Source organism: Ambystoma mexicanum, chromosome 14 (assembly GCF_040938575.1).
Source record: "Ambystoma mexicanum isolate Mex_15411 chromosome 14, UKY_AmexF1_1, whole genome shotgun sequence".
Taxonomy (NCBI): Eukaryota; Metazoa; Chordata; class Amphibia; order Caudata; family Ambystomatidae; genus Ambystoma; species Ambystoma mexicanum.
In genome coordinates, this window is record NC_090940.1 from 281950365 (window position 1) to 281969358 (window position 18994).

The window sequence follows — 18994 nt, forward strand, 5'->3', positions numbered from 1 at the left end:
GTGGGTGATGCCCTTAGCATCCAATAATTCAAACAAGGGTTGTATAAGGTTGGACATAGACATGACACCTGTGGCACCCCACAAAGCACGTTGACGAGTCCTCCACGGCTTCAGCCCCACTAAATACTCAGTCCGACAGAACAGCCAGAAAAGATTTTAAGAGTGAGATAATCTCTCGACCAGGAGGGTATGATCGACTAGATCAAATGCAGCCGATAAATCCAGTAGTATCAATAAAACAATAGCACCTTTTCCCAGGGCCTGCAGAATGTTAGCGTTCAAGTCCAAGAGGGCCGCTTCATTGCCATGTGCCTGCCTAAAACCTGATAACGTTTACCAAGGATGTTTTGTTTAAAAAGATGTTCCTGAACTTGGAGATACGCAGCTCGACAAAACATTTTGAGTAAGAACAGCACATTAGTAATGGGTCTATAATTGACTGCAACATCAGGGTCTAGAGTAGTTTAAAAAAAAAAAAAAGTTGTAATCCAGGCTTGTTTGATAAGATCTGGCACGGGACCTGAGAAAGATCTATTAAACTTAGAAATAAGAGGGATTAGGGTTGGAACACAGTCTTTAATGAGGATTGCTGGGAACTCATCACCTTTACAGGTGGTAGTTTTAAGCCGAGCGACAATGCCGAAACTTCTGCCTCAGTCACTGGCCTAAACATAAAAGGGTTTGACATTCTGCCAGGTATCATAACAGAAGATGCACCGGATAACTTGCTCCCTTTCCATGGTTCCATCATTAGTTGATTGATCGCAAGCCACTTTGATTTTATCCTTAATATTCTCTCTGATATATTGCACCTTTTTAACCATGGCTTTCTGGATAGAGGCACCCCAAGATTTGTCACTAGTCAGTTTCTTCAGAGAGAACCGGATTTATTCATTCCTTTAACATTTTTAAATGTTTGCTGGTGTCAAATCAAGCATCGGCAATGCGTGAATCATAGAACAATTTCCTGGCTTCAATAATAGTGTCCTTATACATTTTAGCTGCAATGACATAAGCATCCCTGTTTTCAAATTTCATCCAAACATTATGAGCCTTTCGCTTAGTCAGTTTCAGACCATGTAACTGATGAATACTAGGGTTTATTAGTTTTTTTTGCCTGGTAAAGTGCGAGATTTAAGTGGGGCAATTTGGTCTACAGCAGTAGACCGAGAGGTCTTGCATGCAAAAGCCAGTTCATGCGAGGTGGCATGAGCATCTAAATTAAAATGCAAAGGAGCAATACAGGGTGTGGGGCTCAAGGCTTCAGCAGGAAGGGCCTGATCATTCCGGGAGACAATAGTAACCTTTGATGGCTTCTTCCTTAGCCGCGTAGGTGGAATAATATCAAAGTGAATAAAGCTATGGTCAGACCAAACCTATTGTTTGTTTGATGCTAGCTGTGTGACTGCCATAGATTCAAGAAACTTCCTGTAAATGTACATCTGCACTGATTGAAAACAATTAAGTGAAGAATAAATCCTAACCACAGCAGTGAGAGCCAGGCAGCATTTGTGCTGGAAAAATAACTTCACTGTCGGAAGCAAATATGTCAAACAAAATGTGATCTTGTGACGCCATCACATTTCCCTGCAATTGTATGCATGAATTTAAAGCTACCTACACAGGAAGTACATGTAAACGTTTGGCATGTCTGCATGTCTTTTGCAGGAACTCTCCCCCAGTAAAATTGTTCTTGTATCAACGCGGTCAGTGAAACCTGATTTGCTCTAAGCTTCCAGTTTAATTTTTCGCAGTATTGGTGAAAACAAGGACCCCTTATATTCAGCTGAAAAACTCTGATTTGAAAATCTCAAGGGTTTCGAATATCAGTCCCATTTCCCATCAAACCGAGAACTCATTTTGCACAACGGCACTACTGCAATATCCCTGATCTGGCCGTGCTTCCATGGTTAAATAATATAACAATACGGCCACCAGTATTGCTCTGCTAGGGATTCTGCATTGATTAATTCATCAACATGTTCTGTGAAGATGTCTTCAAAAATTTATAAAATAGGACACGATCAGCCCATGATTCCTCCATTGTTTGGAGGCACTGATCAATTCTAACAACCACTTTGCACTATAATATAACTGAAGAAAGAATGTTTTATGTAAAGTACTTCGGCTAAATGTTCTAAGCAAATGAGAAATCATTACTGCGCACAGAGCCAATTTCAGCAAAACAAATAATCCTAGATATTTCTATTTGCTACAAGTGAACATCACATAACAGACCTAGTAATTATATGTGTAAAATAAGTGCACACAGAAGAAAGTCTGTACAGTTTAATTACAAAATACATCAATATTAACATATAAAATACATAAATTCAAGTCCACGACGAAATTTGGCTAGTTGTCGAATTACAAAAAATACTTTCATGTCATCGGCTCCTTTTCCATCTAAAAGAGCTTCCTTTATCCTTTATCCAGTTGTGTGCTTGTGTTCAACTGAAGGATCCTGGGGTTGGTTATTTTCTTTTATGAAACGTGGCAATAAAAGTTTATTTATAAATAAGCAGGACGTTATTTCACTTTTACAGTTCGACAGAAATTCAAACACTTTGAAGTTTGCTGTAAAAAAAACAACAAGTTTAGATGTTTGATCAACTGTTACAATCTTAAATCTTGGCATGATGCTACTTTGTAGATTAATACAGGCATGCGGCTATGCAGCATTCAAAGTCAACTTTACAGGCAGAAGGAACCCATTACGAGTAAGAGGACACCAAACAATGGTGACAGTAATGGTGTACAAGGTGTTGATGGAATACTGTGTGATCAACAGGCTGTCCGACCAAAGCCCTTGCAAAAACATCCAGACTGTCATGTTCACAGAATGCTCATGGAAACCCCTCCATTGATGCCCTAAGCCTACGGATTACAAAAAGCTGACACTGTAATAGCGGTCTTGGTTCGGGCAAGGCGGGTGTTTAGTTCTTATCCAATATCCAAATAGTGTAGTATTTCTGTGGTTCAACTTGTGTTCAGCCTTGAATACAGTTCAAGTCCAATGGTTTACTGGTTGAGGGGCACATCGGAAAGAATCTTTGTAATAATGGACACATTTGATAGTCAAAACAGTTGCTTTTGGAAATGTGCATATGGCTCATATCTGAACAGGACAAAAACTCATCTGCTTCAATGCACAGAACGGCATGGACTCAAGGAATGATGGGGCAACATGAACAATGCATCATTCACACAGAGGTTGTAGCTTCCTTACTTCAGGGCACAAGCAAACAAGAACACCCAGAAGCCTTCGCGTGACATGTTTGGACAAAGGAACATCTCTGAAAATACTACAGGAAATTCTGTTCACTACCAAATAAATTATAAGTGTCTACTTGCTTACCTATTTTGTAAATGCCCTAACTTCCAAGGACAGTGACTAAATGTGTTAAGAAATGTGAATACTGCTGGGAAATAGGTAGATGAACGAGAAGTACCCCAAGTTGTGAAGATCTTCAGAAAATGTCAAGTTTGTGTTTCCATTTTCAGGGGGTTTAATAAGGTCCGAGGACTTTTGGCTGCATAACTATTCTACACTTCTGTAAGAGGAAGGTACTAGTGAGGCTAGATTTCAGAGCCCATTCCAAACCTAGCCAGAAGAGGACATAGCCTTGGGTCTCACCCAAGGATTCCTCATCTCTGATAGCCTACCTCCAGCACCAGCTGCCTTTGGAAACGTTTTCAACACTGGGGGTTTAGCACAGCTCTGCACCAGATGTTGGGGCAACTAGATATGGTTCCATGTGATATTTTCGCCGCATAAATATCGCGATGCAAAAATATTGCTATATTTTTGCAGCAAAAATAACGCTATATTTTTGCAGCAAAAATAACACATGGACCCTGCGGGGGACACCCCTGCAACCCCCACATAATTTTTTTATGTGCGGGGGACACCCCCGCACCTAATATTTTCGCCACCAAAAATATTGCCTATGGCCGTTCCCGACAACCATATGTACGGCGATATTTTTGCTGGCGAAAATATTACCCGATACCCTATATATGGTGTTGCTGCACCACATAAACTCAGTTCTGCTCTTGTTCCCTAAAACTCAACCACTGAGGGACAACAGGACAGATTAGGTGTGCATTCTAGCCACCAAGAGGGTAGGAGGGCGATGAGGAATCTGTGGGAGGAACATCCATTAGAAAGAAAATTGCAGCGAGTTAAGTAATTTGTTCCTATAATGGATTCCTTACTCCAAAGGATTTATCATCTATGAGACTTGCAAAGAAGTATGTAGACCTTGAGAAAGGAGGAGAGCAACACTTAGACGAGAAAAAACTGGCAGACCACTCTACTGAAACAAGCAACCTACTATTAGGGAAAATCCAAGACGTAATGTTTGGCAATCGGGTGAAGTGAGGCCCACGTAGCAGCTTGGCAAATGTTCGAGACAGAGGCTACCTCCTCCGCAGGGCAGAGGTGGCAGCCAGCTACTGGTTGAATGAGCCCCAAGACCCTCACATGCATCCTTCCAAGCCAGATCGGAGCATTCCGAGATGCAGAGATTTTTCCATTGTGACAGGGTCGTTTTACTGAAAAACATGTTAGCACAGGCACCAGCATAACCCAGAAAAAGCTTGCCATCTTTCCTGACGTCCCTCGCCAGAGACATAGCGATTTAAGGCTTGCACTGGGCCCAGCCGATGGGAACACTCCTCAGCCTTGGATGGGTGAGGTGGAGAAGAAAACACAAGATGGATCTTTTGAAAGCGATGGAAATTGGAGACCAACTTCGGGAGGAAGAACGGTGTTACTTTTAAGGGCACCTGCTCTTTAAAAAAAAATAAAACAAGAAGGGAGGTTTAATAGAAAACGCCTGTAGCGTACTGGCTGGCTGGCAAAGTGTTTGCTACCTGGAAAATCATCCTAAATGGGAGCAATCTAAACAAACATGAATGCATCAAGAAAGTCAACACTAAATAAAAATCCCATGCAGGAACAATCTGGCGTGGAGGACACTGGTTGCTCAATCCTCACAGAAACTGCATGCAGTGGGGATTGCGAAGAAAGCTCTGGCCAGGGGATCTCTTAACCGATAAGACAACTAGGCACACCTTCACAGTGCAAATTGTTAGGCATTCCCAGCCAACGAGAGTAGAAATTCCAACACTAGGGGGTAGGACAGGTGAAAGAGTCCAGATCCCTCTCCTGACACGAAGCAGAGAACTTCCGTCATATGCAGAGATTAATGGACTTCATGGCTGGTCTGCTAGCAGAAAGGAGCACATTCACGTCACTCTCTGGCACATCTCACTCCTTGTATTTCAGCCTCTCACCAGCAAAGCCTGAAAGTTCAGGCTGCTGATGTTCAGGTGGCGCACCTACCTCTTCGTTTGGGAGAGCAGGCCCATTTTTGACGGGATGCGCCATGAAAGGCAAATGGACATGTTCAGAAGCTCTGGGTACCATCTACTCCGGGCCCAGTATGGAGCGATCAAAATCAATGTGGAAACAAACAAGCGCAGCCTCCTGAGAACTAATGATATGAAAGGTATCGTCAAAAATGCATAGAGCAGATCCAAAGTCCCACTCCACCATAAGTGCGGTCCCCAAGAGATCTCTGCTGAGGAAATTCCCAGGAGCAGAACACCACACCCTTCCTTTTGACACCGGAGGCAAAGAGGTCCACATGGGGAGTCCCCCACTAGGAGAATATCTCCTCCAGAAATTCCTGGCAGACCTCCCGCTCATAGGAAGCAGAAGTTTGTCTGTTCAAGACATCCACTATTACGTCGTCTGTCAAAGCTAGATGAGCTGGTGTCAGAGAGACGCTGTACTCTAGAGCCCAGAACCTGTTGCACTGCTTCTCTGCAGAGGCAATAACCCAACACCACCTCACTTTATGAGGTAATGCATGACCACTGTATTGTCCCTTAGGACAAGCACGCATTTGCCCCGCACCGAAGGGAGAAAGGAACCATGGCCAGCCTGATCGGCCTTAACTCCAGCAAACTGATGTAATCACAGGCTTCTCTCAGAAATCAAACACTGCTCACCAAAATACTGAACAGTAACCACACCAGCCTTTCAAGGACGCCTTGTTAGCTGGGGCAAAAGCTGCTAAAGCAACAACTCTCTCAGAAGGTTGTCTCTCAAAGAGCAAGAGCAAAAATTAAACTCAAGTATCATGCCACATGGATGTCCGAAAATGTTGTTTATGCCATCAAGTGCCCCTGTGGGATTGATTACGTTGGAGAAACAGCGTGGAAAATACGAGTGAGAATCAATGAACACAAATCATGCATTCGTAATAACAATCAGACTTCAGCAGTAGCAAGACATTTCAAAGCTAATGGACATTCCATAACCCAATTGAGGTATGCCGTATTAGAGGTACAAGCGACCCAAGGATCCAACAAGGACATGAAAAAATGGAGAGCTCAACAAGAAGCGTTTTGGATCGACAAATTAGATTCACTAATGGAATCAATGAGGAGTTTGATTTAAGTTTTTTTGTGTGATTTAGATCAATGATGTGAATTATGCACAACCGTACTGTTTTCAATACTCTGTCCCATTAACACATTGTTGTAAAAGACAGAATTCAACATTCCGTTCCGTCTTAATAGACATGAATGCCTTCAAATAATTTACATATGAGATTCGTACAAAATGCATTAGTACATATGCATATGAGATTAGTACAATACGTATGCAAAATAGTTATCCCGTCGTGTAATTTCTATCTGATTTCTCATTTAATTTTTTATTTTCTATTTCAGTTTTAGCATCTGTGTTCCCGCAACAAAGATTTGTAATGTTGAGATTTACCATTAGAACTCATCGGGCTCTTAAACTACCTGATTAAGCTTCCATTTCAATCTGGAACTCATTCACGTTTTTCATTTTAACCAGCATCTCATGTAGCCTGGTATTCCTATATTCTTTGCAAACTGTTCTTTCTTCCATGCATATCTTTATTGTTAATTTCAATGATGATTACAGATGCCACTCTTTACCAAATACACATTTTCTATTTTATTTTGTTATTTGAGGGATTACGTAATTTTTGGCGTGGTTTCTATACATTTTTAAAGTGTTAAAACAGAATCAGGATAATCAGTTTCCTTACCTGTTATCCGTGTCTATCCTGCACACAAATATGCTTGCTATGCACACAGTACGGCTTTTTGAATTGACACGATCCACCTTAGAAGATGGCCGCCACATTTTACACCCAGTTAACATTACATACAGGTGTTCCCATAGCAACGCCCTAACAACATATCTATCCGCAGTGAAACGCGCGTCCTCGCGACTGTTCAGCATTTCACTGCTAGTCTCTGCGAAGCATCAGGTAAGATTCAGACTGCATCTGAACATAAATATCCATTGACAAAGATCGTACATCATGACTCTTCCCGGATTTCCAATTATTGCAGATCCTCATCGCGAGATCGCGCTGAACGTCTATAGATGCGTTAAGCAGCACACAGATTATTTTCTTAAACACGGTTCACGTGCAGAAGCTGCTTTTTCTCATTATAAGAGGTCAGTCGATGCAGCATCCACTATTTTTCGTTATTTCTTTGTGACAGACCTCAATACTAAATGCTGCCGTTTCATTTATTCTCCTTTGCTAATGTTTTCCTATCTCCCTTATATTTCTTTGCATACTCCGTCATCCCATCACTTCAACTTATTATCCCTGTCTGTATGTATTTTTATTATTTTCTTCTAATTACGACTGTGATGCATACTGGTATGATTATGTTTTGCGGTATTTACGTTATTATGGAACTTTTACGTATGGTGATGAATTCATTCTCTAAACATCAATCAATGGGACGTGACCATGATGGTTACTGGAAATGTTTACACTGGAATGAATATTGATCGGGATTTAACATGGTTAACATGGGGTTTGCGCAACACCATTCACTGAATATTGTCATTTTAATATCTATTACTTTGGTGATTATGAATATGTGTTATGTTTTTTGAAACCAGAATGATAAGGCCCTGATGAAGGAAGTTATTCCGAAATGCATTGGCCTTCCTAATGGCACCTGCATTAATAGGGATCTCATAATTTGAGAATACTATGAATAAAAATTCAGTAAAAACAGATGAAACTGACTGAATATACTATTTTCTGTACGCCGGATATATATTCATTATAAAATAATAGAAACCACTTTGTAGTGGACAAGGGAGTGCAGCCCGCACCGCTGGCTTCACTGCCAAGGTCTTTGAACAATTGTCTCTCAAAGACCACCATACGAGATCCATCAACACAAGTCTACGACTTGTAAGAGATCCGACATGTTGCCTTGGAACTGAGACCATAGACAAGGGAGTAGCCACTCAAGGAACCTCATGTACAATCAGGCCTCTGGCACCACTAGGACGCAAGACAAATTGAGTCCCAGTAGGAATAGAAAAGCAGAAGACGGAACCGTCTTCTGGGAATGGAAGACATGAACCATGCGGAAAATGTTTGACCAGGCGAGTGTTCAGAACCGCACTGATGAATTGGAAGGACTGAGACAGCAAAACATTGGACTGCTTCAAATTTAGGGATAAGCCAAAATTGCACAGCCGGCTGCACATGCAACACATGTACAGACACCAGGTCTGGCGTGAGAACTCAGATGTGCCTGTCATCCAGGTAGGGTGGTAATTGAATGCTTTGCCTCCTCAGGCGATCTGCAGCCACTGCCGGCAGTCTGAAGACGACCCTGGTGGCGATGAAAGGCAGAACTTCAAGACTCTGAATTGATAGTGGGAGGATCCCACTATGAACCTCAGATACTTCCTCTGCTTCAGACGAATTGCTCAAAATCCTCAGTTCCAGAATGGGAAGCAAGTCCCATACTCCTTCGGAAACCCGAAAGTACAAAGACTACCAACCCTTGCCTTGTTCTGAACAGGACATCAGCTCAATGGCACCTTTCATCAGAAGATGACAGGCTTCCCCGCACAGGAGATGTTGTGGAGGCAGAGAGAGGCTGGTCGGAGGATGGCCTGGCAAACATTGAACAAAGGCAATAATCCTGTGCCACAACTGGATTGTGCCTGTTTTAATGGTGCATTTGGGGTGGAATGGTGAATAGTAATGCAGGTGCAGATAGAGTTGCTCGATTATTCAAAAATGATACAATTCATAGCCTTCTTTCCACTTGTATATAAAGCTAATTTGAATTAGGTGTGAGGGGTCGGAAGCATGAGGTGGACACAAGGGTGGTACGTGGTACTCCGGTTGCTGCAGACTTTTATTGAAAGTAAGTGGGTTGGGGAAACTCCTAACTTGCCCTAAAGCTAAGAAGGGTTTCCCTACCTCAACCAAAACTACCAGTGTTTCTGTCAGTATGTCAAATCAAAAAGAGGTTTCTCCACTGGACCTTCTCGGCAGCGGCTCTCTTCCTTCTCGGCTTCCCGGTCTACCCCTATGCTTCTCCAGGGCAGGCTGGGTCTCTGGTTTCTCCAGAGAAGGTTAGAAACATTGTGCAGTCTTTTGCAGAGGGATTCTCCTGGGCTTCCTCCAGTCCTTGGTCCTTAACCAGCGTGCAAAGGATCCCTCTTTCTTTGGCAGTCTCTGGTTCACAGCCCCATCTCTGCAGCACAACTTCCCTGCTCCTTGCTCCTCCAGGGAGGCATAGACAACACTTCCTGGTTTCCTTCCTCTATTTCTACTCCCCATGGACCAACGAGCAACCGACAACAACTAGACTGCTCTAGACGGTTCTCAGGAGTGCTCTTCCTGCCTCTTCGGCTCAGTACTTGTTTCAAGTCTAGACCGCTCATGTTGTTTCTGCGTGGCATTCTGAATTACTCTGTGCATCTTCCTCGTCCCAGTAGGGATTATTGTGCCGTGGCCACAAATACAGGAGGTGGATGATAGGTATGTAGTGTGAATGTACCAATTTCCTCACAGAATATTTGTTGTGGAGGGGGATTCAGCCAAAAAAAAAAAACAAACAAAGGCAATTTCGGACAATTCGTCACACAGGGCATAGTGTGTAGCTCTCATCAAGAGCTTATGCTCAATCAAAAGGTAACCAACAATTAGTCCTGTATAACCTTTCATTCGGTTTCTTAAAACATTTTATATAATCCCTCCAATCGTTTTAAAAATGTCATTGATGCACTGCAATGCTGCTATAGTTAGGGATATTTGGTTCCCCGCCAGTATCCTACTCCAAAAATGCTTATGTGCATAGATATCCATGTCCTGTAAAAGCCCCTTAAAATATGTATGTCTCATATGAAGTGTTTTAGGACATACTATGAGGTGTTCCAGAGTCTGAATTTTCCTGTCTTCGGTACAAAGTTTACATCTCTGATAATCTCTGGGTATATTTATCATCGCTCCAATCAATTCCATTGTTGGGAGTAGATTAAATCTAAGTCTAAGGAAACTAGATCTCCATTTGGGGCAGGGAAACATTTTGATAAAGGTCTCAACTTTGTTGGAGCGCTTCTCTTGGTGAGCTAAATTGCAATAGAGAGCATATTTATTTATGGCATCTCTTGTTTCACACCATTCATGGTCCCAGAAAGCTTTCTTTATTTTTAATGGATTGAGTATGAGAGTATCTTTTTCGATTTAGTAGGAAGAGAGCATCACATTCATTCGTCCAACTACTAAAGTGAATATAGCTTCTCATCTATATTCTAAAATTCATATACGTGAATAGTGCATTTTTCAGAGGGACGTTGTCCATTTAATCATACATGCAAATGAAATTAGGCCAAATTAATATTTTATTATCGTTACCGGCACACCGTTTGGTAGGCCAAGCGCTATATGCCAGATTAATCCCTCCAGTGTCTGCCACTCCTGCTCTTTGGTGCTAAAAAGTATCTTTGCATTACAAAGAAGAGCCAGAGTTACTTTTTCCTTATAATACTTAATAAGCAGGAGGGAGAAACAAACATACTTCCAGTTTATCTTTTTCATTTGGGCTATAAAAAACTTGCATTTCTTTTTGAATTTGTCGAAGTGTACAACCCTCTAGGGACAAATATATATTTTGTATCCCAAATACACATACTGATCAATAGTCTCCATTACCACCCCATTTAAGTTCCATTTGAACTGTATCTTTTTCCTCTTGTTGGTACAGATCATGATTTGAGATTTACGAGTGTTAATTAACAGTTTGTGCGTCCTAATATATGTAGCTAGGACATCTAGGCTGTGCTGTAGGTTGATGAGAATCTGATCTTAAATGACCAGACCTTCTGCATAAGCAAGATAGTGTAGGTCAAAAGCACTGATGCATGGAGAAAAAGCCATAACTCATTTCATGCAGTCCAGTATGATTAACATCTATAGACTGAAAAGTGCAGGACACAACCATGGCAGAGACCATACTTACTTTTCACTGTCTTGGACATATGCCCGTTCCAATCAAGCCAAACCCATATCCTTGGTGTCCATATTGCTACAAATCAAAATGTCCAAAATATAATCCGGAACGATCCAATCCTTCTTCAGAGTTACTCTATCGAAGGCTGAGGAGAGGTCCATTTATGCTATGTATAGGCTACCTTTCTCTGCCTTCCTAATCTTCAGAAGTATTGAGCGAAGATGCCCATTTAATTGAGTATCCAGATCCTGTCGAAAACCGGACTTTTTTTTATCCAATCTATTCATACAATCAGATGTTGAGATCCCTCTGAATTATAGGGTAGAATGTTTTGCTGCTAGCATCAAAAAGGGCTATCGGGCAAAGTTTTTAGGTTGCATCCTGTTACCCTTCATGAAGAATGGAATTAGGAAAGACGTTTTCCAAGATTCGGGTATGGTTTTCGTATTCGTATTAAGTATGGAACAAGTTACTTACCTGTAACTGTTGTTCTCAAGCATGGGTCTGGCATGGATTCACATGCTCATGAATATTCCCCGTCAGGCTGTGAATCCTCGATAAAGAAAAAATCAGTTTCAGTTTTGTTTCTGAACTGTTTTTCTACTAGTAACCAATCACTGGTCTCTGGGTCATACTACCCCAGCCAATGACTGCCCTCTACCTAAGCCCCTCCTCTGGCAGCCATCTTCAGATTTGGTAGCACGTGAAGTGGCAGTAGGACCAAGAGAAGAGACGCAGAGGGGTAGGCGGGAGGGTTCACATGTGACTCCATGCCAGACCCATGCTGGAGAACAGTTACAGGTAAGTAACTTGTTCCTTCTCCAGCATGGGGTCTGGCATGGATTCACATGCTCATGAATAAAAGAATACATAACAATACCCACATGCACAACCACGGGAGGTGGCAAGGCTCAACATTAAGCATTTCAACAACTCAACATTAAGCAGCTCTTACCTCCTCACCAGGCTCACCTTCAAGCGAACAGGTTGCGCAGCACTGCCTGGCCGACTCTGGACTCCTCCCAGGAATCCCAGTCGACGCAGTAGAATCTCGTGAAGGTGTGCGTCGACCTCCACTTAGCAGCCCTGCAGATGTCCAGCAGGGGCACACCAGACTGGAATGCCGTAGTAGCAGCGATCGCTCTGGTTGAATGGGCTCGATGACGGCCGGGCAACGGTCGGTTTGCCAACCGATGACAGTGCATGATGCAGCCGGAGAGCCATCTGGAAATGGAAGCCTTCGAGAGGGCCTTCCCTTGGTTCACAGGGCCAAAGTTCACTAACAGCTGTGATGTCTTCCGAAAAATCTTTGTGCGGTCCACGTAGAACTTCAGCGCTCTAGCTACATCCAGCGAGTGCTAAGTCCTCTCAGCCGGCGACGGGAAGAAAACAGGTAACACCAAGGGCTTGTTGAGATGGAAGTCTGACGGCACCTTGGGCATGAAGGAGGGGTGCGTCCTCAGCACTACCCTTGTCTCGTGGAATGTCAGGTATGGAGGTTTACAGGAGAGGGCCTGGATCTCTCCCACTCGTCGTGCGGAGGTGATGGCCAAAAGAAACGCTGTCTTCCACGATAGGAACTTCAGCGATGCCGAATGAAAGGGCTCGAATGGGGGGCCCATGAGTCTGGTCAGCACCACGTTGAGCTCCCACGGTGGGCCAGAACCTTCACCGGCGGGAACGAGCGGAACAGTCCTTACATGAACTCCTTCACCAGGTGGTGAGACCACAGCGACGACCGCCCCAGAGTTCTGGTGTAGCGGGAGATGGCCGCCAGATGGATCTTGATGGAGGCATGTGCCAGCCCTGCCTTGGCCAGCGACAGCAAGTACGGCAGCATTTGAGGCGCCGTAATCCATAGAGGGTTGATCTTCTGTGCACGGCACCAGACAGAGAACCTCTTCCATTCATGTCCATAGCACTTAAGAGTCGAGGACGCCCTAGCCTTTGCAAGGACCTCCTTGCAGTCCACCGAGATATCGTAGCCTCCGAACTCTAGTGCTGCAGGAGTCAGGCCTGCAGGTTCAGCGATCCTGGGTCATGATGTAGGATGGCGCCTCCTTCCCTGGCGAGAAGATCCACGTCCGTCGGCAGTTTGACTGGGGGGGGGGATGCTGACAAGTCCAGAAGGTCCAGGGAGCATATCTGCCTCGTCCTGCACCGGGACCGTCTGAGTTGACTGATGAGTCGCAGAAGCAACAGCAACGGTGGGAACGCATACAGGAACAGGCCGTCCCAGGGGAAGGAGAATGCATCGCCCTTGCTCCCCGGCTGGGGAAACCTGCTGGCGAACCTCCGGCACTTGGTGTTCGTTGCCGTCGTGAAGAGATCTATCTGGGGATTGCCCCATCATTGGAACAGTAGATCCACTTGATCCTGCCGGAGTTCCCACTCGTGGCATGAGCGCAGCTTCCTGCTGAGTGAGTCGGCAACAGTGTTCTTTACTCTTGCCAGATGGAAGGGTACCAGAAACATCCCCTGCGCGACGACCCAGTGCCACATATCATGCGCTTCCTTGGATAGGGCTGGGGATCTGGTGCCCCCCTGCTTTCAGATGTAGAACATGGTGGTGGTGCTGTCGGTGAAGAGCCGCACCACTTTGCCCTTGAGGGATGGAAGGAATGACCTCAGGGCCCAGAACACGGCCCAGAGCTCCAGGACCTCTCCTCCGGGAGCCAAAGGCCTCTTGCATGGAGATTTCCAGTGTGCGCCCCCCCCCCCCATCCCTCCAGGGAGGCGTCTGTCGTCATCGTTTCCTGGTATGCTGGGGTCTGGAAGGCCATGCCCACCGCGAGATGCGCACGGGTGCCCCACCACTGGATCGCATGGCAGAAAGTCTCGTTGAGTGTGATCTTGTCTTCGAAGCTTCCTGCTGCTTGCATCCAACGGGCGTCGAGGAACTCCTTCAGTGGCCGCATCTGCAACCTGCACAGACGCACGAGGTAGATGCACAATGAAATCATGCCGAGTAGGGACTTGATGGCCATCACCCTGGCCACTTCCATGGTCAACAGCCGTTGTAACTTGCCCAGGATGGCCCTCGTCCTTTCCTCTGACGGTGAGGCCAACCACGCCACTGTGTCGAGTTTGGCTCCCAGGAACACGGCATCCTGTGACGTTACCAGGTGGGACTTCGTAAAGTTGATCGATAATCCCAGTTCCGTGAGCAGGCGGACAGTCTTCGATGTGTGGTCGACGACAAGTTCTCTTGACTTTGCTTGGATGAGCCAATCGTCCAGATAGGGGTATATGTGGATCCACTGCAGGCGCAGCTGCGCCACCAGCGGTGCCAGGCACTTGGTAAAGACCCTTTGGGCCGACTTCAAATCGAAGGGCAGGGCCTTGAACGGGTAGTGCCGCCCTTGGACCACGAAACATAGGAACTTTCGATGTCCTTTGTGTATGGGGGTGTGAAAGTAAGCATCCTCCAAGTCCAGCGACGATAGGAAGTCGCCTTCCTCCAGTTGTCCCAGCACGTGCTGAAGGGTAACCATCCGGAACTTCTGGGCTTTGAGGTACTTGTTGAGGCGCCGAAGGTCCAGATTGGACTGCCAGTCTTCTTTCGGATGAGGAAGTACCGCGAGTATACTCCAGAGTCTCTTTGGGACAAGTTCTATCACGCCCTTTCTCAGCATGGCTTGAACCTCCAGAAGCAGCTGTGGAACATGGTTTTCTTTCCTGGCCACAGGTGGGAAATGGGGGCACCTTCTTTGGAACTCCAGAGTGTGCCCGTGGGCCAGGCCATCCAGCACCCAACGGTCGGTGGAGATGGACGCCCACATGCCGACGAAGTTCGCCAGCCGGCCTCCCACCAGGGTGCTTACGTGGGGGCTCGACGTCACGGCCGGTTCAGTCCTGTTTCGCCAAGGCCTTGCCATCCTGGGCTCCTTGGCGACGACGGTATCCAGTGGCCTTGCTGCGGCCTCTGTAAGCTTCCTGAGACGAGGAACGGGCAGCTTTGTGGTACGACAATGAACTGCCGCCGAATCCTTTGGAGGCACCTTGAGATTTGCCTCCAGAGGTCCAAAAGGACGGCAGTCGTTGATGAAGAGTGCCTAGGAAACGGGCCGTCTCGGTGTCCACTTTGATGGCCTGTAGCGACTCGTCCACCGCTTTCTTGAACAAGTTGTTTCCGTCGAAGGACATGTCCAGTACCCTGGGGTCTGCACATCCTGACGGAAGTGAGTGGCCCTGAGCCAACCGCGCCGGCGCAGGCAAATGCTGTTGCCCATCTGACGAAAACTGGTATCAGCGATGTCCATAGCTACAGTGATGGCGTGATCCGACGCCACCTAGCCTTCTTGCAGGATTTCCAGGGCCTCTGCCCTCTTGTCGTCCGGGAGCAAGTCCAGATAGGGGCGATCTTGAACCACAGCTCTTTATCATAGCGGGCCACGATCACGAGGGCATTAGCCATCTTAATGGTAGTCGCTGCCGACGAGATGACTCGACGTCCCATGGCGTCTAGCTTCCTTCCCTCGCTGTACGGCAGTGAAGTGGAGGATGACGCCGTCGCCCTTGCCGCTTTCTTCTTGGCTACCGTGGAGACTTTGGAATCTGCGGTTCGGCTGCGTCCTGAGGCACATAGGAGCAGAATCCGGGACCCGGCACTTTTTCTCGTACCGGTCTCTCTTTGCAGGGGCCGTGGAAGGGTTCTTCAGAAGGGACAGACCGTTGTCCCATATGTCATCCAACAGCGGGACCGAGAGTATGGTTTTCCTCTTGGCTTCCCGTCGTTGGCAAAGAAATCCCTCTTTCTTTTGCTCCTTGGGGCACAGCTGGAAAAGTTCTGAGGCCCTGGCGATCATGGCGTGAAAGGAGCCAATTTCGTCGGGGGGGGGGCTGGAAGCCCGGGCGGGAGGCAACACGAGATCCATTACGTCGTCGCCATCTTTGTCCCCATCTCCGTCTTGTCCCTCGGAGGAGGGAATGGGGGTGAAGGCTGGAAGTGAAGGGGAGGATGGACTCGCCTCCACTTGCTCGGTGGGCTCCCCGACGCACCACTGAATCGTCTGCTGGGGTTAAGGGCAACCTTGTCCTTATCTCCGTACACAGGGTCTGCAAAGCCATCAAGATTTCTCCTGAATTGTCCTGTGGCGTAGGCATCGCTTGCGACGGCTGGAGTACGGGGTCCTCAGTTTCCTCCACGGCCTGCGGCTCCTCGTCAGCTCCACCGTTGCGCTCTACGTCCGCCTCGTCGGGATCCCTCCCGTAGGTCTTAACCTCCTCGAACATCTTGTCCAGGATAGATTTGACACCAGCCAGCTCATCCTCAGAGATGGTATCTGTGTCTGTTAGGGCTACCGTGCCCCCCCCCTCTTTCTCGTCCCGGGGGTCTTCTCGATAGGCTGGAAAGATGTTTCCCTCCAGGGTGGCAGGGAAACTCTAGGCCCGGAAGTCTCCACTGGGGTAGCCTCCACAGGCTTCGCAAGGGCCGCCATGACTCCTTCAATCGAGGCCTTTGCCGGGTGAATCAGGGCCTTCACGACCTTGGGCACATCTTAGGCCTTCACCTTAGGGGGAGGGTCACCGCCTCGCCCCCCCCCCCCTTGGCTTTCTCCGTCAGGATCAACCGGGGCTTCTCCTGAAACTTACCCAGATTCTCTGACTTCTTTTTCACCGAGCCAGAGTGTTGGCTCATGGATGATGGCGTTGGTGACATCACGCCCTGCGTGGCAGCCGAGGAGCCCGAACCAACGGCGCTCCCGGTGCCTTGCCTTTTGTTGGGCCCCCATCGCCGGAGCACCTTCAAAGGTCTTAGAAAACCGCTCAGACTTCTTCTCACCTGCTGCTGGGCTCTTCGCCTCGAGCCAGTCAGCGAGTCATTTACGACGGTCCTTAATGGATAGACATGTTCTTGCAGAACGCACAGTTCTCCCCCACGTGCGACTTGTCGGCATTTAGGCAGTAGAGGCACCGGGAGTGCTCGTCCTCAAATACGCTCTGCAGTCCACATCCTGGGCAGTTCCTAAACAGTTTGGATCCAGTAGGCGTCGAATCTCCTTTGTCCTGGGCCATGGTTCGAAACAGGGTAGGCCTCAAAGGTCTTCCGGGAATCCTCCAAGAAGTGTAATTGGACGAAAATCTGCCCTTGAGGGGCGTAAAAATTTCCGAAACTGGTCCGCGTTTTTCGGAAGAATTGGTGGAGCTTGAGGCTCGAATTGACCGAAAAAATGAGAGTAAACTCTTTGAAAAAACGCAATACGCAGTAAAAGCTCGAGAGCTACAGCACAAAGACTCCCAACACTTGAACGTGCGGTAAAAATCTGAAGTCGGCTGCCAGAGGAGGGGCTTAGGTAGAGGGCAGTCATTGGCTGGGGGCAGTATGACCCAGAGACCAGTGATTGGTTAGTAGTAGAAAGACAATTCAGAAACTAAACTGATTTTTTCTTTACCAAGGATTCCCAGCCTGACAACGGGGAATATTCATGAGCATGTGAAACCATGCCAGACCCCATGCTGGAGAAATTAATTATATTTTGAAACAAGGTTAAGAGATTATGAGACCATAGAACAATGTCCTCCTTTGGGGAGTAATTCAATATATCGTCTGGGCCGGCTGCCTTGAAAGGGTTAGCCTTTCTAACCAGATATTCAATGTCCTCAATATCTATCTTTATGTCGCATGTTTTTTTATTCAATTGGAATAGAAAGTTCTCTCCAAACTTCAAAATGCCATACAGAACATGTAGGCATTTTACCCAGATATGCTCAGGGATAGGATGCGTTTCATTTCTTGATACCCACAATCTTTATTCATAAAGCTCCAAAAGACTTGAGTAATTTGTTATTAGGGCATTTAACAATATGTCACTTTATGGCACTGGAGCTAATGTATATAGGCCTGCTCAAAGGCCTTCACTCTATGCCAATTCCCCAGGCTTTTAAGTCCTTTTACCTTTCTGAACACTACTGTCAAAATTGTTCTTCTCATATCCCTTCCTGTAAACCCGTAGGTGTGATGTTTCTCTGCAGTTAGTTACAATATTTCTAAAATAAAAGGTAGAAAAGTGGGGGACGGAGAATAGATCTACTTTATCCTCCATGGAGAAGAGAGGCTTCCATAAAGACCTGCAAGTTGGAGAATGAACCATTATACTATCTTCAGATTAAGCAATTTCTTTGATTGTTTATCTGCTCTTCCTTTGCCCACACTTTCCCCTTAGTGCATAGGTTCACAGCAAAGGAACCGCCCAAGATGAGGTGATTGCTTTGATAAGTTGCATATAAATTAAACCATCTGCAAATATCCAACATTGACTGTATAACAAACATGTAGTCAAGCGTAGAGGTTGCACTATCTCTTTTCCATGTTTATTCAGTAGCATGTTCCCATACAAATTCAAAATTTAAGCAGCAGAAATTCCAGTCGTGCATGGGATTCGCCCATCTATGACCATTACTGTTTGACAAGAGATGAACCACTTTGTTGTTGTGGAAGAAGGGATTCATGAATTTGCCATCACAATTTAGGTTGCCCACAATAATAACGTTCTCCGAACTATCCCTATTGTACCATTCCTGCAACTGCTCAGATTTAAAGTTAACCATGTCATTTTTAGTTTTGGAGCTTTGGTGGCGTAAGACACCTAATTGCTTAAACATTGGTACTGTAAATGTAAAAAAAAAGGGAAAGGCGATTTCGGGAGCAGTG

At 46.1% G+C, this 18994-nt stretch overlaps 1 protein-coding gene across 1 annotated transcript in view; it reads right to left on the minus strand.

Moving 5' to 3' along the window:
• Nucleotides 1-2275: 2275 nt before the first annotated feature.
• POLE2 (DNA polymerase epsilon 2, accessory subunit) overlaps nt 2276-18994 on the minus strand; it is a 1095907-nt gene continuing 1079188 nt past the window's right edge. Inside the window, exon 19 of the mRNA XM_069637399.1 lies at nt 2276-2577. Within this exon, the coding sequence (XP_069493500.1) occupies nt 2559-2577 (19 nt within the window). The 3' untranslated portion in view covers nt 2276-2558. The remainder of the gene's footprint in view (nt 2578-18994) is intronic.